Raw genomic sequence first — 25,422 nt, 5'->3', positions numbered from 1 at the left:
TTAGAGCCCGTGGGATCTCTTCTCATCCTAAGGCCCCTTAGTATTTGATGCACACACCCCTGCACTCAATGAGGAGGACCTGGGTCAGGTGGTTAGTTCTAAGGTGATGTCAGAACTTTGCCATAGTGTCAGGGGTTAGGGGATACCCAGTGGGAAGACCCCCCCCCCCCACTGCCCCAAGGATGGACAGACACCTCCTCCGTTCCCACTCTGTGGAGGTAATCCTTTACAACAGGCCTGGGGCACAGCCCCCCCATTGGCTGCCCACCCTGGCAGGCAGCGTGCATGCACACAGGCTCACCGTTTACTGAGAATATGCTCTGTCCCCAGCGAGCTTGCGGGCTGTGACCTCCAATGGCAAAGGAAATCCCTTAAACACATTTTAATATAGAGAGAGGGGAAAAAATAAGTTGGAAAGAGAGTTTAGGGCAAGAAGCTACATGTTGAGGCTTCCCTTTTGGATAAAGTCTTCCACTTTGGCCTCAAGAGATCTGACTGAGGAAAAAGTCTGGGAGGTTTGGGAGCAAAGGCCCAGGAGCAGCTGTCAAAATGGATATGGAAGCCGTGGAAGGACCTGTGTGGCTGGAGAGGATGAGGAGATGGGTCAGAGGGATAGGGGTGGGGAAGTACGAGTCACAGACTCAATGAGGAGAACGGATATGCAGTCGGTCACTTGAAGCTCACCGTAGACCGAACGACAGCCCTAGATGTAGATCGTGATCTCTGCTTACAGGATTCAAGGATCAACACTGCTCACAGAGGCCTGTGTGGCTAGCAGCAGCATCTAGAACACCGATTCTCAACCTGTGGGGTTGCGACCCCCTTGGAGTCGGATGTCTGGCATCCTGCATATCAGATATTGACGTTACAATTCATAACAGTAGCAAACTCAGTTATGAAGTAGCAATGAAAATAATTTTATGGCTGGGAGGGTCACTACAACATGGGGAACTGTATTAAAGGGGTGCAGCGTTAGGAAGGTGGAGAACCACTACTGTAGAAGACGGTAGGGGAATGGCTGGAGACTGGCTATGCTATTGGAGAGAGCCACTAGGCTGGTCTCTTCCGTGATGATCCCTACCTACCTCAGGTGACTTCTCAGATCACTGTGACCTTCCTGGGGTGGACCCCACCCATGGGGACCCTCACAGTTAAGGGAAATCTTTCCTGTGTTGAAAGTCGCGGCTTATTTTTAGGACAACAATGACTTGGCAGTATCAATTCCTCTGGGTGTCCTCTCCAGCTTTGCTGGGGAAGATTGTGCCTGGAGCATAGTGTGAGCAGTTGTGAGACATATGCAACAACAGTGCACTTTGGACCCTAGCACAGAATTCTCGTAGGGATGTAAACCACTGTCCGAGGGGCGGGGGTGCTGTCCCCTGTCCTTTTTGTGTATCTACTTTAGAACAGGTGTGATGTGAGCTGATGTCCTGGGCCTCGGTAAGCAAGACCAGCCTGGCGCTTGGCCAGTTGGAGAACAATCAACCTCCAGTCACCTGGGCTCGGTGACCCTATTAAGACAGAACAAGGTGCTCTGTGGGGACCTGTATACAGAAAGGCTGGATTTTCCCAGCCTGAGCTGAGCCAGTCAGACACCTCCCACCTACATCCTGGCCTCTCCAGGTGGGGTCCACATCCATCCTTTCCCCCCTGCCCCTCTCTTGGCTCACCCTGGGCACGTGTCCCTGAGTTCCTGGGGTGACCCAGGTTTCACATCCCTCTCTAGCTGATCTTTTGAATGGTCTTGGACTTCCACAATGCAGTATGTCAATTTTCAGACTGGAAATACTGAGAACACAGGAGACCCTTAAATGTTTGCATGGTGGCAATTGCCGGGATCTCCAGGGTGCCCACCCTCTGGCTGGAGTTAAGGCTATGGCTCAGAAAGGACAGGCTGGGGTAGCACTCAGTTGGCAGAGCATTTGTGTAGCATGCATGAAGCTACGTGGGTTCCATCCCTTCTGAACTGGCATAGACCTGTAATCCTAGCACTCTGGAGGTGGAGGCAGGAGGATCAGAAATTCAAGATCATCCTCAACTACATAGCACGTTGGAGACCTATCTGGGAAAAATAAGATCCTGTTTCAAAGAAGAGGCGGGGGCCGGGGTGGGGGTGGGCAGGCTGGACCAGACCATACATGGGTGGCAGGCACAAAAGTTTGAGTGGGTGAGGACAGTGCTTGTGGGTCACAGAGTCCCCATCAGTGGCTGGATCTTCTGGGACCTAAAGGAGTACCCAGGCAGCCTGTTCCCTCCCTCCGTCCCTCCCTGACTTCCTTCCTCCACAGTGAAACAATTACTGTGGCCTTCCTGTGTTTGGTTGTATGTTAATTGGTCATAAGATCAGTCCCAGCTGTGCCCTGGGGAACTGGAACCCAGCCTTGGGCCCTGGGGGTGGGGGCGGGGCAGTTGGTTCATCTTGAAACTCAACCTCTGTGTCGCCACCCTCTGCCCACCACCTGCCTGGATATGACCTGGCAGGACAGGCACAGGCTCCACGCAGAAGGAGAGGGCCCAGGTCTCTCCAGTGCAACCAACAGAGAGCGGCTCACACAGCCATGCATCCCCCGGCTCTGTCCTGGGGTTTCATATAGTAGATATTCATTTAAAGCCTGTTACTGGGCCTTCACGGTCAGGTTTGGGCATGGCTCCCAGGCTCCATGCAGAACCTGTGGCTTCTGGCCCTGTGATATCTGAAGGAAAAAAATAAGGACAGGACTGCTCCTGGATATGTGGAAGAGGAGCTTTATCATAGATATGAGGGAGAAGATAGCCAGAGGCAGGGACATCTGGGAAAGTCCAGATTGAAAGTGACCCCAAGCCAGTCATTTGAGAAGTGGGTGGGGAGGGGAGAGCCAGACCAAGAGACCAAGAGGCCAGGAGGTAAAGGGTAGACCACAAAAGGGCGGGAAACCAAAACGGGTGGACTTAATAGGGAAGGACAGCCAGCCTCTGGGCTGGAGAAGTTGAGGGTAGGGGGCGGAGCATGCCAGCCTGAAGGGCCCTGTGACAGATAGTGACTGCCGGCTGCTGGGCATACCTGATGACCAGGTCCACTTCCATATGTTAAAGAGATACCTCAGCAGTTTTTTCCCCAGGGTTTCCAACAGTATCAAGACTCAAAATAGCCAAAGGTGGCTTTTCTGAGCTGCTCACAAGATTCCTCATAAATGTCTTCCTAACTGGACTCACAAGTACGGCTGCTGGGGTCCCTGAGGGCTACAGGCACAGCTCATTCCTCCACCTAGTGTTATCTGCAATAGTTGGGGTGGGATGGGGAGTGGTGACGTATTAATGAGCATGGCTTACTGATTTTATTTCTTCCCTGAGACATTAGACGTGAGTCAAACAGCTCATGAGGTGGTTCCCCGGAGGTTTTCTTCTGAGCTTAAAAAAAAATCAAAAACAAGTTTGTGAAGTGGGTAGGGTAGCTATGCTTGCCATCCCAAATCTACAAGCTCCATTGGGGACCACCTATCACCGGGGTCCCTTGCCCTGAGGGCAGAACCATGTGTTAACGCACAGCCATAACATTTAAGGTGACATTTCTTCTTTGTTAGCCTCTACCCAGGGCGTGTTATTAGTGAATGGTCAAAGCCCATTCACTTGAGGCGCATGAATTCAGACAGCTCCAGTTCACTTGGGAGCTAGGAGGTGGGAATCTAGATGTCACTCAGGCAGGGGCCTGGGAGGAATGTAGCTTTCTTCTGTGGTCGGGAGTAGTGAACCTGCCGGACAGGAGGGACACGAGAAAGGGACATGGGAGTCTAGACGGGAAATCGGCTTCTCAGTACCTTAGAAGCCTGCCCTGTGGACAGGACACATTTTAGAGCTGGGATCCACCTGCTCAGGGACAAAACTGGCCAGAAGCCTCTAGAGGGAAGTAAGAGTGTCAAGGGAAGCCCTCCTAGACCTTTCCGAGGCTGGCAATGATCAGGGTACCCTGGCTAGTATGTGCGTGTTAATCCGTCCTTACAAACAACTATAGATCCCAGTAGCTTCGTGCTTGTGTTTTTCACCCAGACTGTAAACTTGAACCAACCTTCAAGAAAGGAATCTGAAGGCTTTGGGTTTGATGGTATTTAATTCCTCTTTCTTTCCCTCTCTTCCCCTCCTCCTCACTTCCGTCATTCGTTCATTTATCCTTTCACACTGTTCTGCACTTTTCTAGACTGTTCTGGGTTGTTCTAGTATGTCCTAGACTGTTCCGTGTTGTTCTATGCCAATTCTGTTACTGTTGAGTAAATACTGTGAGTTATTCATTGCGCCCCTTCGCGTGCCTGGAGAGGTAACAGGCCCAGAGTAGCCACAGGGACCTCTGGTCCCAAAACCTGTGCCTATGAGCTCCTGCACCCCAGGAGAAAACTGATTCTTACCTCATGCATGCCCCTAAGGTCGATGCACCCCAGGTAACACATTCCATGCTCTCGCTTTCCTGCCATTTGCCTCTGAGCACACTGTGGCTCCCTCTGGGAATTCCTCTTCCACCAGTCAGCATTTCCCCATCGGCCCAAGATTCACATCTTCAGGTCCAATCCATGCACTCTTGGTAATGGGAGAAACAGCAGAGGAAGGAGTGCGTGCGTGAATGAGCGAACTCATTCTTGTCAGAGTAACGAGTTCCCAGTGGGAAGTCCTACTGAATCCGATCTGGTGCTCTGGGGACTCCTGGACTGTCACTGGGGCAAGTCCAGGAGACCTTTGGGTAATCAGTGGGCAACACATCGCTGTGTGAGGGGAGCGTGGGGGGGGGCTTTGCAATGTGTACTGAGGACCCCCATCCCTTACAATAGGGACCCATTCCCAAACAGTGGTCATGGGGGTTTCCAGCACACACCCTAACATTAGTGAAAGGGCTTTCTTCCTCCTGAAGCCCCATCGCTGTGCCAGGCAAACCCTTGATGCCTGGGCCCTGTACTAACCTTCCCCTTAGCCAGTGTGAGCCTCCACAGTCCCTGCCCTGTTGTTTGCCTGGCTGTGTCCTTCCTTCCTTTCCCCTCATTTCCTCTTTGAAGTACACAAGTTAGAACATCAATGGCTCCACCCCAGGGATGTGTCTAGATCACTGTGACCCCAGGCTCTTTGCCAGCACGGGATGCAGCTTTTAATGCCACTGCACTAGATGTGGCCAGCAAAAGGAGTTTTCTGGGCCTGCTCAGTACTCTGATGGAGCTCGCTGACCCAGGCAAAGCCCAGCCATTTCCACCACCATTCATTTGCCTGGCATTTCAGTTTGTCTCCGTCTCCTCGTAGCTTCCACTTCCCTTCCTGTCATAGAAATAGTTACACTGTAAATTCAACAGGCAGGGACCTCCGCTCTCAGTTTACAGTTGGGAAGACGGGAGTCAGAGAAGTTGAGCCAGCCAGAAGCAAATGGCCAGCAGGGACTGACCCAGCAACCAAGCCTGCATGCTCCACGGCGGCCTGGCACAGTGAACCCCAGTCCCCTTTAGAGATGCTTGGTCAGGAGCCATGAAAGAGGTACTCTGCCCTGCTGGATGCTAGGCTTGGCTCAGTGCCCTGGGATTTCTTCTAGGCCCTCACAGGAGTGTTGGGTGCTGGCCACTGGCCAGGGCAGCCTAAGTCACTAGCTATACAGAACCAGTCCTGGAGGACCTGTCCCATTCCCTTGTCCCCTAGGGAAAGGCTCTAGTTGGCCTCCAGCCTCAGAGCATCGTTGATATAAACTATTATCCCACCCATTCAGGAATCCATGTGTGAGTCTTTCCACAGCCGACCCAGGATCCCCAAAGAACCTTCCGCACCAAGCCTGGTGTGCCAATCTGAGTCTGGGTGCCAGGCAGCAAGACAGAGAGGCCGTTGCTGGCTTCTTCCCACCAGAACTGACTACACAAGGCTTCCATCTGCAGAGGGGCTGGTGGGAGGAAACGGAGGTCTCTGCCCATCTCCAGCTTGCGGTCTTACACGCCCTTCAAAAGAGCACACAAAGCTTGCTGTGCACTGCTTATCTCAGTGAACTGAGGAGGGTCTCAAGTTCAAGGCTCATCTGGGCTATGTAGAAAGGCTGTCAGAAGCAGCAGAGGGAGAATAGGCTGGGGTTGGGGCTATTGGTAGCATGCTTGCACAAAATGGATATGGCAGTGCATGGCTCTAATCCCAACCATCGGGAAATGGAGGCAGGAGGATCAGGAGTTCAAGTCCAGCCTGGGATACCCGAGACCCTATCTCAAAACAAGAATTGTGGGGCAGGGCGATTCACAGAGCTTATTTATACTCAGTCCCCAGGAGTAAGACTGTGTCTAAGTGATGTTTGTTCCTGTGGCTCAGCCTTGAGCTTCCACTATGCAGTTGAGCATCACTGGGGTCCTGGGCTGTTTTTGACTAGCTAATTCGCCAAGGTTTCTTTTCTATAAAGCTGGCCATTAGGAAGGAAAGTCGGGGGCTGGACATGCCTTACCTTCCATGTCTTTCCAGCTCTCCCCATTGCCAGTTCCTGGTGTGACTGGGCTGGTCATCTTCTTGGTTGTGTTCCACCGTAGTTAGCCAGACTGGAGCCCTCACAGGGCCGCTCTTAAATGCTGTAGAGCAGTATGCTCTCCCTAGGTCTGGCCCTGGCGCTTACACACTGCTGGTAACTAAGTGCCCAGATGTCCCTCTGGCCCCATGCAGAAGCAGTCCAGCCACCACCCAGAGCCTCATGGGAAGGAGCAGGAAGCCTTACTTGGGACCCCATACCTGGGTTGTCCAATCGAAGGGACAGCCACATCTGACTAGTGAGCAATCTCCTAGTGTGACACATTCCTGTGTGTCTCCTCTGCTGTGTCTATGCCTGTGCCAGCGAGTGGAGGTTTCTGGAAGACCAAACCAGAATGTGCCTTCTTGTAACTGTACCTCTGAAGAGACCACTTTGTCATCATTGTCCCTCACATTCCTTCCTGTGTCCTTAATCCTGGAGTGCTTGGGAGGGTGGGAAGAGTCCTTTCATTCTCTTGGGCACCATGGCTCTGTGAGTCCGGCACTGGAGGATGGAGACGGGGGGTGTGCAGGGGGGGGGGGGGCCTGATCCCAGGGTCCTTCTGGTCAGCTAGTCTAGACAAAACAGTACATAGTAATCTCAAAGTTCAGAGAGCCCTGACTCAAAAATGTGAGGTGGAGCGGGGGTGGGGGGGTGCAGGGACAAAACCACAGCGAGGTAGACGGGGATTGAAAAGCAAAAAAAAGTAAAAATCATCCCAGGAGCTGGAGAGATAGCTCCATGGCTAAGAACAAGTTCTGCTCTTCCAGAGAACCCGAGTTAGGTTCCCAGCACTCGTATGCTGCAGTTTTAAGCTGCCTGTAATTCGAGTCCAGGGCTCTGACCTCATCGCCTGACCTTTCTGAGCATGTGGCCCACAGACATATGCATGAATAGAAATAAAAAGTTATTTTTAAAAAGGAAAAAAAATCACACCCTACTGTCAACCTCTTTGCGCTGCACATGCTAGTGGGGCAAGCATGCATGTATGCATGTGCGTGTGCATACATGTGCATGAATCCTAGAGGCTTCCCCAGGAAGAAGCCCCAATGCTGAAGGGATTCCTCTCTGGTACAGACAGGAAGGGGCGCCGTAGTGGAGGACTGTCCATGCAAAGGCCCTGGAGCTGAAACATGCTTACTAGGGTCTAACGGGGAGAAAAGCCCTAAAAGTCAAGGTCCTGAGAGAAGGTAGCAAGTCCCATCATGGTGCTGAGGACAGTGATGGTGGGGTCTGGAAACCTGCCCCCCCCCCCGGGGCGTGAGAGATGTTTGTGTCTGAGCGGCTGCAGTAGGGGAGTAGGAGCTTCCTGGGAGGCTGGAGTGGGTGTGACCCAGGAGGAGAAGCCACCCGCAGGGCCCTCTTCCTGTTATGGTGGCAGTTTCCTCTTGGGGGTTTCCTTTTCTTTTTTCCACCTCTTCCTGTTCCCTAACTCAAGTGGAGTCTTTCAGGTGGGAGAGTGCAGGGGAAGGGAAGTGGAGTCGCACAGGGTGGGGCTTCCTATGCAGCCTTGCCTGCTGCCCCCTTTCTCTTTCTGACATTACGCTTCCCCTCGGCTGTTTAAGGGTGACATTTATGTATCAGTTCATGTGTGATGGGCAAGTGTCACAGTGTGTATGTGTAGGAGCAGACAACTTGGAGGATTCTGTTCTTTTCTTCCCACATGTAGGTTCCTCAGGGTTGGTGGCTTGGGCCGTTACCCAAGGAGCCATCTTGCTAGCCTTGCCTCCCTTTATTTCTTATAATCACTGAGGTTTTGGGGGAGTTGAGAGTATGAGCCCCTGGAAAATGGCTCAGGAGTCAGTGACAAGCCCTAGCCTGGAGCGGCTCCAGCTGAGACCTGGCTCTGTGACTCTCTCGTGGCAGGTTGGCTTTACATCTGGGTACCCACAACACCTTGATCTTCCCCTAGATCTCTCCGGAGGGGAGGGGAGGTGACTATTGTCACTCAGAAGAGAAGGGAGCCTCTCTTACTGCAGCCCTCTGCCTCCTGACTGGGGTCAGGCTTCAGGTCCCTTGCAACTGGCTTCCCTAAGAGGCCCCGCAAGCAAGCGAGGGCTGTGGACCTGATAAGGACTGAGATGCAAACACATCTTTCCCACATGGCATCAGCGAGGGAAAGCAGCACAGGCCACTGTGGGGTGCTAATAGACGGGAAAAGAGTCTCTGTCTGGCGGCATTAGCTCCAGAGTCGTCGGTACCATTGCTTGGTGCTGCCCGGTACTGTCCACCAGAAGTGGACAGCTATATGCATATGTAATATGAGATTTTCCTACAACCACATGGAAAGAGGAAAGAGAAACAGGGATGAGCAATGTCTACAACCTGCTTGATTTAACCCATTATATTCCAAACAGGCCCAAATCCTGTATATTTTACCCTGCAGGCCTGTATGAGTTTGGAACAGTGATTCTCAACCTTCCTAAGGCCATGACCCTTTAATATAGTTCATTGTGCCATGGTGACCCCCACACACAATAAGATTACTTTTGGTTGCTACTTCATAACTGTAGTTTTGCAACTGTTATGAATCATAAATATCTGATATGCAGGATGGTCTTAGGCGACCCCTGTAAAAGGGTCATTTGACACCTTGGGGTCGTGACCAACAGGTTGATGGTTTAGACCCACTATGCTGTCTTGACTGGCTTGGAGATAGAAACGGGTGTCACTCTGCTAGCCTGCGCCATCTAGTGTCCGTCGGGCCTCATTGCATCTTGTTACCCTTATCAGGGCAGCTGATTGCCACTCTGCCTAGTGCTGCAATACGGCAGGGGGCCCGCAGGCTGCTTGAGTCTCACCTGCCTATCTGGAGAAAAACAGGACATGGGTCTAATGCAGTCACGCCCAAGACGGGGTCTCATCAACAGGAGGAACGTTCACCTGTGGGTCACCACGCGGAAGCGCATAGTTGACTTCCTCCGGATGTTGTACCAGTCCCCACCATCTTCCTCCAGGGTCTGTCTAGCAGCCCTGAGCTTTAGCGGGCTGACTGATGGGAGCACTTTCAGCAGTGGAGGGAAGTGCCACTCGTGTTTCCAGCCAGCGTTCAGCTGTGGCTAATGGGACATTGGAGCACTGGCTTCCCAAGGGCCTCTCTGGGCGATCAGCAGAACGATACCGTCTGCAAGGATTATTGACCTGCGTTTTCACAGAGCTCCCCGGCTGCTTGTTTACTTTCCTTTACTTCACAGTTCAGTATGTTAAAGACAATAAGAGCAGGAGAGAAAGAGAGAGAGAGAGAGAGAGAGAGAGAGAGAGAGAGAGGGAGGGAGAGAGAGAAGCAGAGACCCAGGGAGAGGGTGTAGGAACTGTTAGCTCCCTCCCCCAATTCCCATTAAGGTGAAGTCAATTTGGACTCCATGTCCTCCATGCTCCAAGGCTGCTGTCTGTCTTGTCTGTCTGCTAGAAGCCCTAGTAGAATATGAAGTGTTTTAAGTAGGTGACTGTGTTCTTCCCAAGGACCCTCATCCCTCACCCCCTAAAGGATGAAAGCAGGGCTGCCTGATCAATGAAGCCTGGGTTCATCTGATGGCCGGGGCTAGGTGGGTACTCCTTCTGGGGAGCATCCACAGTGATGCTGTCCCTACAAAAGGGTTTGTATTTTGCCAGGTATTTTCCCAGACAGCTGAACATCAATAAGGCTGGCTTGGTTGCTTAATGAAGAACGGAGGGTCATGGGGCGCACAGCACTGAGCCCATTTAACATCCTCTGCTGCTGCCGCCTGAGTGCCTCCAAGAGAGCTAAAATGAGGTCTTTTGTATTAAATATTTTATCCAGGTCTTTGTTAGGCGCCTGTGAATGAGTGCCAGGAAGTAAGTGTGAAGCTGCCAGCATTCGTGGGTTCCACTTAACCGTTTCGTGGAAGTGAGCCTTAGGAGGCCATCTTGTGACATGGCTATGGCAGCCACTTCGCTGGCCAGGAGCTTAGGCCGATGGTACCAACTAAGTGCACTTGGAAACTCACTGCCATTCAGGATGTTGGCAGGGAAGGGGCCTGGCTCTAGTCACAGCCCGCCTGCCCATGGTCTGCCTCGTGTGGACAGGCATCTCCTGTCTTCCTCAGTGGGATGGCTCTGCCAACCCTCAGCTGAGCCGAGTGAGACCCCTTGTGCTGGAATCTCTGTCCAGTCCTCGCTGGAGCCCCCATCATCTCCCAGCATCCTCTTTGGCCTTCCGTTTTGACTCTTAATGCCATCTTCCTAGGCAAACCACCTAGTTCTCTGCCTAGGAATGTGCCGTGGGAGCCCAGGGCACTAGAGAGTAGGGACTACAACCCGAGGTGACTCGATATTCCATACGACAAGAGCCCGAGAGGCTGGGAAATGCTGAGTTATGCCCTGCCCCACCCACTGGAGCATGGGCTTCTCTGGAGAGCCACCCCAAAGCTGTCCTAGCAGCCCAAGCTTCCACGTGCCAGGAAGGATGGGTGCGGGGCTCTCTGCTGCAGGGAGTCTGCTTTCTTACCATCGCTCCGGCTATCCCATTCTATGACTGTGTTCCTCTGCCCCAAGTCTCTGCACAGAATCCTCCTCCCCTTTGGAGTCAGAAGGGGTGTCACTGTCGCTGATCACACTTGAGAAGAGGGTTTCTAGGACTCAGGCTGGCTGGGAGCTGGACATGCATGCATCTCAGCAGCGCTGGGTATCCCTGAGGTGTGTTTGTCCATGTGGATACAGTGGGGCCTGGCAGGACGGGAGGACTCTGCTCCATGTAGCCCTCCAGGGCTGGGGCTTTGTCTAGTGCCCTTTTCTGACGTTTCAGAAAAGGGCCATTCCTACCCTCCCTTCCTCCATATCTGCACCGCTTATGCTGTCGTCCCTGAGTTCTTAAGACGGCCAGACTTGTTTTCATTGGTACCACTCTTTGAAGAAATGTGGATGCAGGAGCAGAACTTAAAGCCATTGTTCTTCTCAGAGCTAGTCCTGAGGCCCAGACTGGTCCTCTTCCCTCTTCTACGTTCCTGGAGCCTCAGGAATAGCCCTGACACAACGGTTTGGAGGCTCCTGAGTGGTCTCTTTGAGCCTTCATCTTTGCATCCAAAGACCGTCATTTGCGCTCTACTGGGTTGCAAGCTTTGTTAAAGACCTTCCTGAGCCGGGCGGTGGTGACGCACGCCTTTAATCCCAGCACTCGGGAGGCAGAGGCAGGCGGATCTCTGTGAGTTCGAGACCAGCCTGGTCTACAAGAGCTAGTTCCAGGACAGGCTCCAAAGCTACAGAGAAACCCTGTCTCGGGAAAAAAAAAAAAAAAAACAAAGACCTTCCTGTCCCCAAATTATTGAAGTCTGAGAGAGCAAGGGTGTGTGTGTGTGTGTACTATAGCCACAACTAGAGCAAGGGTGTGTGTACCATATCCACAACAGCAACAGTGCTCCAAACAAACACAAAGCGCCCCACCCGTTCTGTCAAGCAGCCTGACACCAGGAAGAGGATGAAGTGGGCAGAGGCACAGCACTGAGGTCGGAAGCTGCTGCCTCTGGGATACTTGGGAAGGAGCCCGGAAATCAAGCATGTCCTCCAGCAAACACCAAGGCTCGCTGCACAGTGGCTTCCTTTCTGCAGACATCTGCAGAGCGAGTGCGAGGAGCTTGGCATTTTGGTAGCATCCGTAGGATGATAAATCACCGACACAGCAGTGGCGTGTGTTCAACGAGGCGAGGGGATGCTGAGCGCGTGAGCTGGAAACCAAGGGGCTGCGGCCAGGCTGTGGGGTGTAGGATGGCTGATCGGGAAGAGGAGCCACAGGCACAGGGCAGGCTGTGACAGCAGGTGCAGCTAGGACCGCATTACCCACCGTGGGACTGTCCTGCCCACACATTCCATAGCCAGGCAAGCTGGAATGAGAGGTTCTGCGGCTCCCTGGGGGTCAGCGTCCTTGTTAGCAGGCTGTATCTGATATGTGAAGTGTCTAAGTGGACCCCAGTCCGGAGACACATTGTAAGTCTCCCCATGAGAATGGTTCAGCGGCCAGGGCCTTTGTAGCCACTCAGTTCCTCTGGGTCTAGGACCGGCTATCCCCAATATTAGTATCTGAGCAGGAGCCCCACCCCTCAGCTCAGTCCAACCCTGCTTCCCTGCCTCTCACCACCTATGGCCCCAACCTCTTCCCTGTTCTCTGGGGTCCCACTGCTAACCTTGTTTTGTACAGTTGTGTCTCAAGCCTGAGGGCCCTCCATTGAGAGCGACTTCCTAGCAGCCACCCTCTTGGGCCCCTTCCTCCGGATATTTCAGATCCCTCCCTCCCTTCCTCCCTCTCTCCCTCCCTCCCTTCCTTCCCCAATCCTATTCCTAGAGGACCCCTGGGCAGCTCTTTTAGACTTCTTTTCCTACTCTGCTTAGGGATGCTTTAGACCAGCCCTCTCCAAGTGCCCTGCCTTCCCACTGTCATCAGCCCTGTTCTTAGCCCCACTTCCGTGTTCCAGTGTGACTTCAGTTTTATGTGCGTCTTGTTAATTGAGTTTCCAAATGAATCACCCGCAATAAAACTAGGGCATTGCTATCTCTTCCCAAAGAATCCCAACGTGCTCTTACCTGACTCATGGGGTGAGTCAGAGCCCTGGGTAGTGGGCCCCCTGGAGGGCAGCCGGCTCCTCACCCGGTGCTCACCTTAGGCCTGCTGTGGCCCCTCAGTGACCAGTGACCACACTTGTCCTCCTGCAGCTGGGGAAGGTGGCCTCAGTGGGCTCCTGTGCAGATCTGGATGTAGCTTCTGGTCTTCGGCCAGGGAGAGGTTGGCTGATTTAAGGTGGATCTGTAGGTAAAGCAGAAAGACGGGGCTGGCTGTAAACCCCCACTGAAGCGGGGCTGTGAGATGGGAGCTAAGTTTAGAAAGAGAAAGAATCTGACACTCAGCCATCACAGGGAGACTCTGTGTCTCTTTATGAGGTCTTCCAGCACCCTACTTCTGCTTTTTTGTTTGTTTGTTTTTGTTTTTGATACAAGGTTTCTCTGTGTAGCCCTGGCTGTCCTTGAACTCACAGAGATCTGCTTACTTCTGCCTCCTGAGTGCTGAGATTAAAGGTGTGTGCCACCCTGTGCTCTACTTCCCCTCACATTCCCTGTCCTCATTCTGAAGCCCCTTCCAGACAGGGCTGAGCCTAGACCATCCTGTTCTGTCAGTCTGGAGGTTCTTAGACTTGACACCCCAGCCAAGGAACAGAGGCTGGGCTCCTGTGGTTTGTGTGTTTGTTCCTTGAATAGACAATGTAAACTAAGGGGCCGGGTTGGAGACATGGTTCTTGCTGTTCTTGCAGAGGACCCCAGTTCAGTTGAGTTTCTAATTCCTACCGCCAGTAGCCTTTAAGTTACCCACCCACTTGGGCATGGCCTCTTATATTATTTATGCCGATGTAAAGTGCACACCGCCCCACTTCCAGAATTCCCTACGACAAATACCCACAAAGTGGCTCACAACTTCTGTAACTCTAGTTCAAGGGGATCCGGCCTCCTAGTCTGGCCCCTGTAGGTACCAGGCACACACCTGTTGTATATAGAAATACAACTATCATACACATCAAATAAATATTCAATTAAAACATTGAAGAAGAAAAAAGGAAAAGAAAACGTGGAACAGTTCAGCATCTTAAAATTGCGGATACAGCCAGGCATGGTGGCACACACCTGTGACCCCTGGAAGGTGAGGAGTGTAAAAATTACTCAGCTACATTGTGAGTTTGAGTCCAGCCTGGGCTAGAGGAGACCCTATATCAGAAAACATCAATAAATAAAATTACAAAGGAGAACACAGCAAAAAACCATTCAAGGTCCCTATCTATCCAGCCCTCTCTTATCTTCAGCCAACATTCCCATTTCTAGTAAGCTCTTCCAGAGGTGGCCCCCACACCCAGGTATGTCTACCTTTGTTGCGTTCACAAATGGCAGCATTTGTCACGTGCTCTCATATACGACCTCTTCCAGACTGGCCTTGAACTCCTGACCCTCCTGCCTGCACCCTCCAGTTCTGGAATTCCAGCTGTGTGCCACCAGGACAGCTCAATTGACAATTATTTCTTAATAGGATGCTATGGACATTTGAGATGTTTGTGGGCACCGGTTATCTGGATAGGCGGGGATGTGTTTAGATAAGTCTTGTGTGTTTTCAAAGGCACTATCAAGGAAGTTTAAAGGTGTCAGTCATAGTCATAGATAAGTAAAATAAAACATGTATATATAAAGCTAACAACCTGGGAGGGAGGTGAGGAAAGGGGACAGATGTGACGAACAATATTGAAGTGTGCGGGTCTCATCCCCCTTAACAGGATCCAGCACATATTGTTTGGAATTCACGAGCCTTGAAACAGTTCAGAGTGGTTTCCTTTGAGACTTGGGAAGGGGACGCCTACTCACCCTATTCCTTATACACCTCAAAACTGACTGTGCCCTGCGCATGTGTTACTGCCGAGGGAAGAAAGCAAACTTGAGGAAGTGAACTGAGAGCAGTGTCAATGTCCAGTGGCAAATTACCCCAGCATCTCACACGTAGGCCTCGTGGGAGACTGAGTGGGAAAGGCTTTCCGATGGAGCACCGGCCTGGATGTCCACGGGGGCCTGTTTCAACTGTTAACATTCAGACCGACATTCTCCGATCGATGCTAATTCTAGATCCTCCCCACTAGAGCAGTATCTCAGGCAGAAGAAAGAGCGGGGACTCCCCACAGGCTTCCAGGTGCCTCTCTCCTCGGGATAAAAACAGCATGATGTCCTGGTCGATGGTGGGCAGGGGGCATGGGGTCTGGGAGGATTTGAAGCCTCCTTATCCTGCCAATGTTTCAAAGCTTTATTGAGAATATCCGAGTCCCCAAGAAATGCTGCTCCACCCAGACAATCTGGGTAGGAATGGGGTTGATAACCAGCGTTGCTTAGAGAATTAGGCGTGTTGATAAATGAAGTAAAGCTTCCAAAGGCCAGAGCCAGGCACCCACCCTCAGTTATCATTAACCATTCCCCGAGTTCACTTAGGATGGATGTCAGTCCGCCTATAAATATAACTGAGCTGTGTTAGATGGGAACGTGGACCACCACTACCCACCTGTCCAAACATTATTTACTGTGTGGCATTAGCAAGTGTATCTGTGACATGAAACGCACGCATGTGTAGATGCACACACACACACACACACACACACACACACACAATGCCCCAAGAGAAAACGTTGTCTGAGTTGGGTTCATGTTGCCCTTTGGCCCAAGCTCATAAGCAGAAGAGTTTTTCTTATTCCAAAGGATGGTCTTTCTTCCTGGAGTGTTCTGTTGTCTGGCATGTTGTGTAAAAAACCATTGTATACTTTCTGAACAGAGGCGTCTAATACATGCTCAAAGTCAGAGTTTGCACAATCCTGGTCTTGAATTCCTCCGGCCCATGGCACTGGACACACAGGGGACCTTGCTTAGCCAGCTTGGTGGGGGGATAAGAAGCCGGACCTTGGGTCCCAGGCATCCACAGCTGACCTTGTGTCTTGCAGGCTTAGACTCCACTGCCAGCTGCCATGGGCAAGCAGAACAGCAAGCTGCGGCCTGAAGTGCTGCAGGACCTGCGGGAGCACACGGAGTTCACCGACCACGAGCTGCAGGAATGGTACAAGGGCTTCCTCAAGGACTGTCCCACCGGCCACCTGACAGTGGATGAATTCAAGAAGATCTACGCCAACTTCTTCCCCTACGGCGATGCCTCTAAGTTCGCCGAGCACGTCTTTCGCACCTTTGACACCAACAGTGATGGCACCATCGACTTCCGGGAGTTCATTATCGCTCTGAGTGTGACCTCTCGGGGCAAGCTGGAGCAGAAGCTCAAGTGGGCCTTCAGCATGTACGACTTGGACGGCAATGGCTACATCAGCCGCAGTGAAATGCTGGAGATAGTTCAGGTACTGGCATTAGCAGGGCCAGCTGGAGCACGGGCAGCCAGCACCCCCATGCCCAGCCCTGTGCTCTATGATCACCATGATACCAGCTCACTCCTCAGCTCCCTTGCTCCCATGTAAACTAAAGGGCTGCAGGCCCTTGCAAAAAATAATGATAAAGCCAAGCTTTCATCGATCGCTTGTTAGACATCAGGCCCCCACTGAGCTCGTCAATCAGGCTTAGCCCCCAATCCTATAAAAACAGGTCATTTTCTCCTTTTAATGAGATCTGAGGCTTAGATAAGTGATTGCTTAAGAATTTTCAGAGCAAGAATTGGAGAAATGGCTCAGTGGGTAAGAGTGCTTGATGCCCAAGCATGAAGTCCAGAGTTCAAATCCCAGCACCCATGTAAAAGCCAGGAGTGGCTGAGCATGTCTGTAACCCTAGAACTAGGGGACAGGTGAATCCTGTCCCAGAAGCTTGCTGCCCAGACTGCCTAACAAAAATGGCAAGCTTCAGGCTCAGTCAAAGACAAAAGGGGACAAGGTGGACACCAGTATTTCCCCTCTGGCCTCTGCATGGGTGTCTTTGCACACACATGTATAACTTAACACACAATTTAGCTTTCTCTATAGGTCGGGGCCTCCTGTAGAACTCAGAGTGGGAAGTCCTGCACGGGACCAATGCTTATGTGCCCTCAGCATCCTTCTGCCTTGGTGCTTCAAATCATCTCTATGTCTGGACCAGTGGGGTGGTTCTGTAGGGAAAGGTGCTTGCTGCCAAGCCTGACAGCCCGAGTTCGAATCCCAGGACCCACACAGGGCAAGCGGCCCAACTCCCACAAGTGGTCCTCTGATCACACACACACACGAGTAAATAAAGGAATAGATGAATAAGCAGATAGATGTGTGGTGCTAGGCCCAGCAGTTACAGGTGCTAATAATACATTGTATTATTAGGGAATAAGAAAAAACCTGCACCTCCAGTAGTATTTCTTTTTCCAGAATATTTTCCATCTGCAGTTTGTTGAATCTGCAGGTGCAGGACCCACAGGTGGGCCGGGCTTACTGCATTTGCCCCTGTGACCTCCCCCATCAGCATTCCCAGCCCCCCAGATCCACTGTACCTTTCGAACGCTATCCCCACCCACGCCTAGCCCGGGAGTCCTGTTACTCCACCATCCCAGCGGAGCTGTATCCTGTGCTCTTAAACACTGCCTAACTTTTCCGACTCTTTGCCCAGCATCTTGTCTCTCTCTCTCTTTTTTTTTTTTTCTGATCTGAGAAGGGTCCTGCCACAGAGAGGGAGCGCTCTGCCCTGTCTGTGCCATCCTCCGTACTCCTGAGCACACTTATGAATGCTCCTTTGCAGGCCATCTACAAGATGGTGTCCTCCGTGATGAAGATGCCTGAAGACGAATCCACGCCGGAGAAACGAACAGACAAGATCTTCAGGCAGATGGACACAAACAATGACGGTAGGGACGTGGGGGCCGGGGGATGGCAAGCGCTGGATGTTTGGGTGAAACTGTTGCTGGCACAGATGTGTTTGGGATGTGCTCTCTGCGGCCCTGACCCTCCCAAGCTGGCCCTGCCCCTTCCTAAGCCTGCTGTGCCCCTTTCCCCTCCCATTTGATTCAGCTGTGCTGAAGGAAGACTGGAATTCAGGGTCAGGGACATTTACCCTGCACCCGGTGCCCTCCCTATGGCTTTATGACAATGGGCATGTCCCTAGCCCCTCTGAGCTGTAGGCTCCATACATGTTGTCTTAGTTAGGCTCACTATTACCGTGATGAAACACCATGACCAAAAGCAACTGGGAAAGGAAAGGGTTTATTTTGCCCATAGTTCTACAGAGCAGATCATCATGAAAGAAAGGCAGGGCAGGAACCTGGAGGCAGAAACTGATTCAGAGGCCATGGAGGGGAGCTGCTTCCTGACTTGCTCATCATGGCTTGCTCAGCCTGTAGTTCTTATAGAACCCAGGACCACCAGCGTAGAGATGGCACCACCCACAATGAGCTGGGCCCTTCCCCATCAATCACTAATTAAGAAAATGACCTACTAACCAAGCATGGTGGCACAAACCTTTAATCCCAGCACTTGGGAAGCAAAGGCAGAGACAGGCAGATCTGAGTTCGAGGCTAGCTGGTCTACAAAGTGAGTTCCAGGACAGCCAAAGCTACACAGAGAAACCCTGCCTTGAGAAAACTAGAAAAGAAAACATCCTACAAACTTGCTTACAGTAATGGAGGCATTTTCTCAACTGAGGTTCCCTCCTCTCTGATAGCTATAGCTTGTAGCAAGCTGACATGGAATTAGCCAGCCCACATGTTAACAGAGAGAGTAGGTTTTATTATTCCCACAAGTATATATTTAGGGAGGAGAGGCAAGTATGCTGATGGTCTGAGAGGTGAGAGACTCAATCAGAGGACTTTTGTGTCCTGGGATCCTGCAGAGCTGGCCAGGCTTCTTGCTATCACCCTGAGATGTGAGGCACCCCAGGGACTTGTGGGGGTCATTAGGCATGGAAGCCTAAATTGTCTGTGGCCATAGTACCGAGGACTTTGAGGTCCTACCATAGCTGCAGAAAGGCAGGTCTCGGGGAGTGGAGGTGGGAAGAAGTCCACGAGGACATGGCTTATGTCCTTCGCCTTGACTGTTTCTTGTAGGACCCCAGCAAGGGTGAGGTAGCTGCTCGCAGTGCGCTGATTCAGCCTGTCTGTGGCTTTGTAGAGCCACGACTGATTGGCTTTTGTTCCACCAAGAAATGCAACATTAAGGGAAAAAAGGCTCCCTGGGTTGTGCTGAGATTCAGTGTCCGCTAATGCACAGGAAAGTGCCGTGCAGGGCCTCGAGTGCTCTGCGCAGGTGAGCCGAGGCCGGTGCTCAGCAGGACACAAGGTTCCCGTGGAACTGCAGACAGCAGAAAGCTCTTCAGACAGTGAGGAAATGCTTTCAAAACACGTTCACACACAAAGCAGACAGCCTTTTGCCTAGTGCTACCTTTGGGCTGGTCTCAAAAAACATCCTTCACTCTCTTGTCTATCGTGGCTCCAAGGCTTTGATTCTGACACACCAATTTGAGGCTTGGCCTTTCCCTAGGCTTGGCTTTCCTCTCCGTGAAGTGGGGAGAAGTTCACTTGCGTGGGTATGAGGCCAAAGCGGCACCATGCCAATGGCTCACTTAGTGTGGATGGCACACTCTAATAAAAAGCTGTGGCTCTTGTTCCTGATTGTCAAGGCCAGGAAATCTCGTCAGCTTCAGAGAGGACAGTGAACAGTGGGACTGTATGTGTCCCAGTCGTTTATCTCCCTCCGGAGAAATCATTCATGTAAGCCAGTGGCCAGTTGCTTAATGCTCAAGAGGGGAGGAGGCGGGACTACGGAGAAGCTGGATCCCGATAGAAGGGCAGCAAAGGTGGGCAGAATTACAACTCTCATCCCCTGGAACTGGCCAGACTCTACAGTAGGAGGCACTGTGATGGTTAGCTTTAACTGCCAACTCAACTCGACCTCAACATCAACAGGCCTTTTTTCTTTCTTTCTTTCTTTTTTTCTTTCTGGTTTTTCAAGACAGGGTTTCTCTGTAGCTGTTGGAGCCTGTCCTGGAGCTAGCTCTTGTAAACCAGACCAGACCAGGCCGGCCTTGAACGCAGAGATCCACCTGCCTCTGCCTCCTGGAGTGCTGGGATTAAAGGTGTGCACCACCACCGCCCAGATTTTTTTTTAAAGATTATTTGTTTGTTTGGTTTTTGGTTTTTCAAGACAGGCTTTCTTTGTGTTATGGCCCTAGCTGTCCTAGAACTCACTCTGTAGACCAGGCTGGCCTTGAACTCAGAGATCCACCCGCCTCTACCTCCGGAGTGCTGGAACTGAAGGTGTGCGCTGCCACCACCCGGCAAGATTATTTATTTTGTATGTAAGTATTTGCCTGAATGTCTGCTTGTGTACTGCATTGGGTGTCTGGTGCCCATGGAAGCCAGAAGAGCACTGGGTCCCCTGGAACTGGAGTTACAAATGGCTGTGAGCCACCATGTGGATACTGGGAACTGAAGCCAGGGCCTCTGCAAAAGCAGCAAGTGCTCTTAACTGTGGAGCTATCTCTCTAGCCCCAAAAGAGAATCTTTTTTGTTTTTTAGAGACAAAAATTTCTGTGTCACCCTGGCTGTCCTGGATCTCACTCTGTAAACAAGACTGGCCTTGAACTCTGAGATCTGCCTGCCTCTGCTGGAATTAAAGGCATGTGCCACGACCTCTCAGCTCAGAAGAGAGTCTTAATGAAGAATTAAGATCAGTGGTTCTCTTGGTCGGGTGGTGGTGGCACACACCTTTAATCCCAGCACTTGGGTGGCAGAGGCAGGTTGATCTCTGAGTTCAAGGCCAGCCTGATTTACATAGTGGTTCTAGGACAGCTAAGGCTACACTGAGAAACCCTATCTTGAAAAACCAAAAAAAAAAAAAAAATCAGTGGCCCTCAACCCCTTTGGGAATCAAACGGCCTTTTCACAGGGGTCACCTAAGACCATCCGGTGTTTACATTACGATTCATAAGTTATGAAGTAGCAACAAAAATACTTTCATGGTTGGGGGTCCACAAAATGAGGAACCATATTAGAAGGTCACAAAAGGCGTCAAGAAGGTTGAGAACCGCTCTGCTCTAGATCTTGTCAGCCTGTGAGCATGCCTGTTGGGATTGTCTTGATGGTTAATTGAGATGAGAAGGCCCATCACCACTCTCTATGCGGGAGGGGGTGGGGCTGCATCGTGAGGTGAAAGGAGACAGCAGGCAGCCAAGCACCAGGCATTCACTCTGTCCTGTGAGGCCTGACTCCTGCAGTGACAGGCTGTGACCTAAGCCAAGGAAACCCTCCTCTCCTGAGTTGCTTTTGGTCAGGAAATCCCCCCTCCGCACCAAAAGACAGGGCTTCTCTATGTAGCCCTGGCTGCCCTGGAACTCACTCTGTACACCAGGCTGGCCTCGAACTCAGAGACCCACCTGTCTCCATCTCTGCCTCCCCAGTGCTTGAACTAAAGGTGTGTGTCATCACCCCTGACTTGGTCAGGGGATTTTTAGCCTAGGAACAGAAATGGAATTTGACCAGCACCCATGGTTTTACTTCAGCTGCCCCAGTGCCTGACTCTCCAGGCCTCCAGGTGGGGCTGGCAGCTTCCTTCAGACCCAAACCAAACCTGATTTGAGTTCAATCCCCAGGACCTACATTTTCATGGTGCAAGGAGAACCGAGTCCTGCAAGTTTTCCTCGGAGCACATGTATGCCTCAGATAATATGTATGCCCACACACAGTAAATAAATGTGTGTACTCATATGTAAACAGAATTGTAAGTGCCCTAGAAGTGGGTGGAGAGTGGGCATTGTCCATTTTCCAGAAGGACCCGAGGTCCTATCCCCTTTAGATGCTAATCCTCTTTCTCCCGCTCTGACCCCCAGGCAAGCTATCTCTGGAAGAATTCATCAAAGGTGCCAAGAGTGACCCGTCCATTGTCCGGTTGCTGCAGTGTGACCCCAGCAGCGCTAGCCAGTTCTAAGGGGAATGGGCTTTGGGACAGTTGCGGAGAAACACAGGCTTGTCCTGCCATCTTCAGCTTTGCTTGCAAAAGTGGATTCCTCCGTGATCTCTGATCTCTCCTGCTCTCCCAGGACCTGGGTCCAGGCAGCACATCACACCCGCCTGGCCTGGCTGACTTGGCTCCCCCCACCTGACCAGTTCAATGTCCCTCCCCTCCAGTCCAGGCCGGTTCCTTCCAAGGGTTCAAGTGTTCTTGGCTGTCGGGTACCTCCCTGCCCACAATGGGCCTGGAGGCTATCACGGATACCAGGCAGGACTTTTCAGAGTCTTACATGATCCCAGGTGACTTTGTGGGCTGGGTGGGGATGAAGAAGATGGGGAGTAGACAGGCAAGCCCTTCCAGTGCATGGCTCCACCTCCCTTGTTCATTTTCTCTGACCAAAGCCGCTTGCACGTATATACCGTGGTCTCCTTCCTTTTACTATATGAGTTACGTGTACGGTGAAGTGGACTGTAATGTTTAGGCCCTGTATTTAATGCCTCTGACTGCCTTTGAAGCATGGTCCCCCGTGGCCTGTGTTCATCCACTCCCCAAGTCTGGCTGTGCTGTGGTATTTATGCATTCTTGGTTTGCCTGATTCCACAGGAGATACATGCATGCCCAGGGCTATGAACATCTGCCCTCCGTGCTGCGAATACAGATTTGTGTGTGCTCCGTCCTTCCTGTTGATTGGTCTGGCATATTAAAGTGATCAAATAAACCAAGGCCTGCAAGTTTCCTATTTTGCCATGAGCACCCTGTCATGGTTCTTCCCCTCTCCTATCTTTAGCAAAAATGGGTCCTTGGCATCCAGCTGTTGTTGATGAACACAGCCCCTGGGGTACCCCGTAGTCACCAGTGTGTCTATACATCTTCTATGCCTGTTTGGCAGTATCTGCCCAATGCCAAGAAAGACCTATGAAAATAAAGGATGGCTGTTCTTGGCAGGTCTGACTTCCGACTGTGGCGTGCTGCCTCCCTCACTTCCCCTCCCCCTCTGACTTTATCATCAAGGTAGCAGGGATGCCACATCCAAGCGAGCAGGTGCGGCTTAGGGACATCAGTGCTACTGTGAGGGGGCAGATCTGGGTTCTCAGCCTCATCTGGTGCCATCCCTATGTCTGCCATGGGGATGTTTGCCTCTTGTGCCCAGAAGCCACTGAGAGCCAGTCGCTGCCTCCTGTGTCCCCCACTGTCTTGGTCAGGGTCACTATTGATGTGATGACACCCGATGGCCAAAAGCAACTCGAGGAGAGACGGTTGAGTTCACTCACAGTTCCACATCACAGTCCAGCAGCCAACGCCATGCGGGCAGGAGCTCAAGCAAGAGTAGCACGTGCTCTTCATGGCTGAGCCTTCTCAGCACCCCAGCCTGCCTAGGACCTTTTCCAGGGGGTGGTGCCTCCACGTCAATCACTACTCAAGAAAATGCCCCCAGACTTGCCTATGTGCCGATCTGATGGAGGCATTTTCTCAGCAGTTTTTCTTTGGTTGGTTTTGGATTGGGTGGGGGGGGCATTTTTTTTTTTTTTGTTGCTGTTTGTTTGTTTTGAGGCATGTTATCACTGGAGGCTTGAGTGGCCTGGAGCTTATGAAGCTGACCTCAGACTCACAGAGTTTTCTCAGTTAGGGCTCCCTCTACCCAGATGATGCCTGGCTATGTCAAGTGGACCAAAACACCCAAACCAGCACAACTGACTCCTTATCAACTTGACACAAATACATCCCTATTAAACTACAAGCTTTCATATTTTAATTCCCAAGACCTTATGTTAATATCAGTATCACTATATAAAACACATTCCAGCATTTAAAGTCCCAATAATCCTTAAAACTTTTAACACTTTAAATGTCCAAGTTCTCTTTAAAAATCCCAACTCTCTGGCATAAAAACAGACAGGAGGACCAATGGAACCGAATAGAAGACCCGGATATCAATCCACACATCTTCAAACACCCGATCTTTGATAAAGAAGCAAAAAATACCAAATGGAAAAAAAAAGCATATTTAACAAGTGGTGCTGGCATAAATGGATATCAACATGTAGACAAATGAAAATAGACCCATATCTATCACCATTCACAAAACTCAAGTCCAAATGGTTCAAAGACCTCAACATAAAGCCAGCCACTGAACCTTATAGAAGAGAAAGTGGGAAGAACACTTGAACGCATTGGCACAGGGAACCACTTCCTAAATAGAACCACAGCAGCACAGAAACTGAGAAAATCTATTAATAAATGGGATCTCCTGAAACTGAAAAGCTTCTGTAAAGCAAAGGATATGGTCAACAAGACAAATGACAGCCTACAGAATAGGAAAAGATCTTCACTAAACCTACATCAGACCGAGGTCTGATCTCCAAAATATACAAAGAACTCAAGAAATTGGACACCAAAAGATCACATAATCCAATAAAAAAGTGGACTAAACAGAGAACTCAAGAGAGGAATCTAAAATGCCTGAAAGACACTTAAGGAAATGTTCAACATCCTTAGTCATCAGAGAAATGCAAATCAAAACAACTCTGAGATTCCATCTTACACCTGTAAGAATGGCCAAGACCGAAAACACTGATGACAACTTATACAGGAGAGGTTGTGGGGAAGAGGGAAGACTTCTGCATTGCTGGTGGGAATGCAAGCTGGTAAACCCCTTTGGATGTCAGTGTGGTGATTTCTCAGAAAATTAGGAAACAACCTTCCTCAAGACCCAGTAATACCACTTTTGGGTATATATCCAAAAGATGCTCAATCATGCCACAAGGACATGTGCTCAGCTATGTTCATAGCAGCTTTGTTTGTCATAGCCAGAACCTGGAAACAATCTAGATGCCCTTCGACTGGAGAATGGATAAGGAAAATGTGGTACATTTACACGATGGAGTACTACACAGCAGAAAAAAATGACAGCTTGAATTTTGCAGGAAAATGGATGGAGCTAGAAAACATTATTTTGAGTGAGGTAACCCAGACCCAAAAAGACAATTATCACATGTACTCACTCATAGGTGGTTTTTAAACATAAAGCAAAGAAAGCCAGGCTACAAACCACAATCCCAGAGAACTTAGACAACAACACGGACACTAAGAGAGACTTACATAGATCTAATCTACATAGGAAGTAGAAAGTATAAAAAGACAAGATCTCCTGAGTAAATTGGGAGCATGGGGGACCTTGGGGGAGGATTGAAGGGAGGAGGGGAGAGGCAGGGAGGGGAGCAGAGAAAAATGTAGAGCTCAATAAATATCAATTTAAAAAAATCCGAAATCTCTTAGCCATAGGTTCCTTCATAAATCAAAAACAAGGTAAATACTTTCTCACTCAAGAGGAAAGAAGAGCCACAATCAAATCAAAGCAAAACCCCAGTCCATAAGTGTAAATACCTCAATATCTAACATCTGGAACTTACAATCTTCTGGGCTCCAAAGGGCTTAAGCGGCTCTAATTCTGGCACCACAGCACACAAACAGCTTCTCTTGTGGACTCAGGCTGGGTCCACCCTGCATCTGCCACTGTCCTTTACAGATCTC

General features: G+C 50.8%; 1 protein-coding gene across 2 annotated transcripts in view; it reads left to right on the top strand.

Moving 5' to 3' along the window:
• Positions 1-22,609, top strand: part of Hpcal1 (hippocalcin like 1) — a 106,412-nt gene extending 83,803 nt beyond the window's left edge. For both annotated transcript variants that reach the window (XM_038319050.2, XM_038319051.2), the window contains exons 3-5: positions 15,940-16,341; positions 17,690-17,795; positions 21,770-22,609. In XM_038319050.2, coding sequence (XP_038174978.1) covers positions 15,964-16,341; positions 17,690-17,795; positions 21,770-21,867 — 582 coding nt within the window. In that variant the 5' untranslated portion in view covers positions 15,940-15,963 and the 3' untranslated portion in view covers positions 21,868-22,609. The remainder of the gene's footprint in view (positions 1-15,939; positions 16,342-17,689; positions 17,796-21,769) is intronic.
• The last annotated feature ends 2,813 nt before the right edge of the window (positions 22,610-25,422 follow it).

The sequence above is a fragment of the Arvicola amphibius genome, chromosome 2 (genome assembly GCF_903992535.2).
Source record: "Arvicola amphibius chromosome 2, mArvAmp1.2, whole genome shotgun sequence".
Classification (NCBI taxonomy): domain Eukaryota; kingdom Metazoa; phylum Chordata; class Mammalia; order Rodentia; family Cricetidae; genus Arvicola; species Arvicola amphibius.
This window is presented reverse-complemented; position numbering and strand designations above follow the sequence as displayed.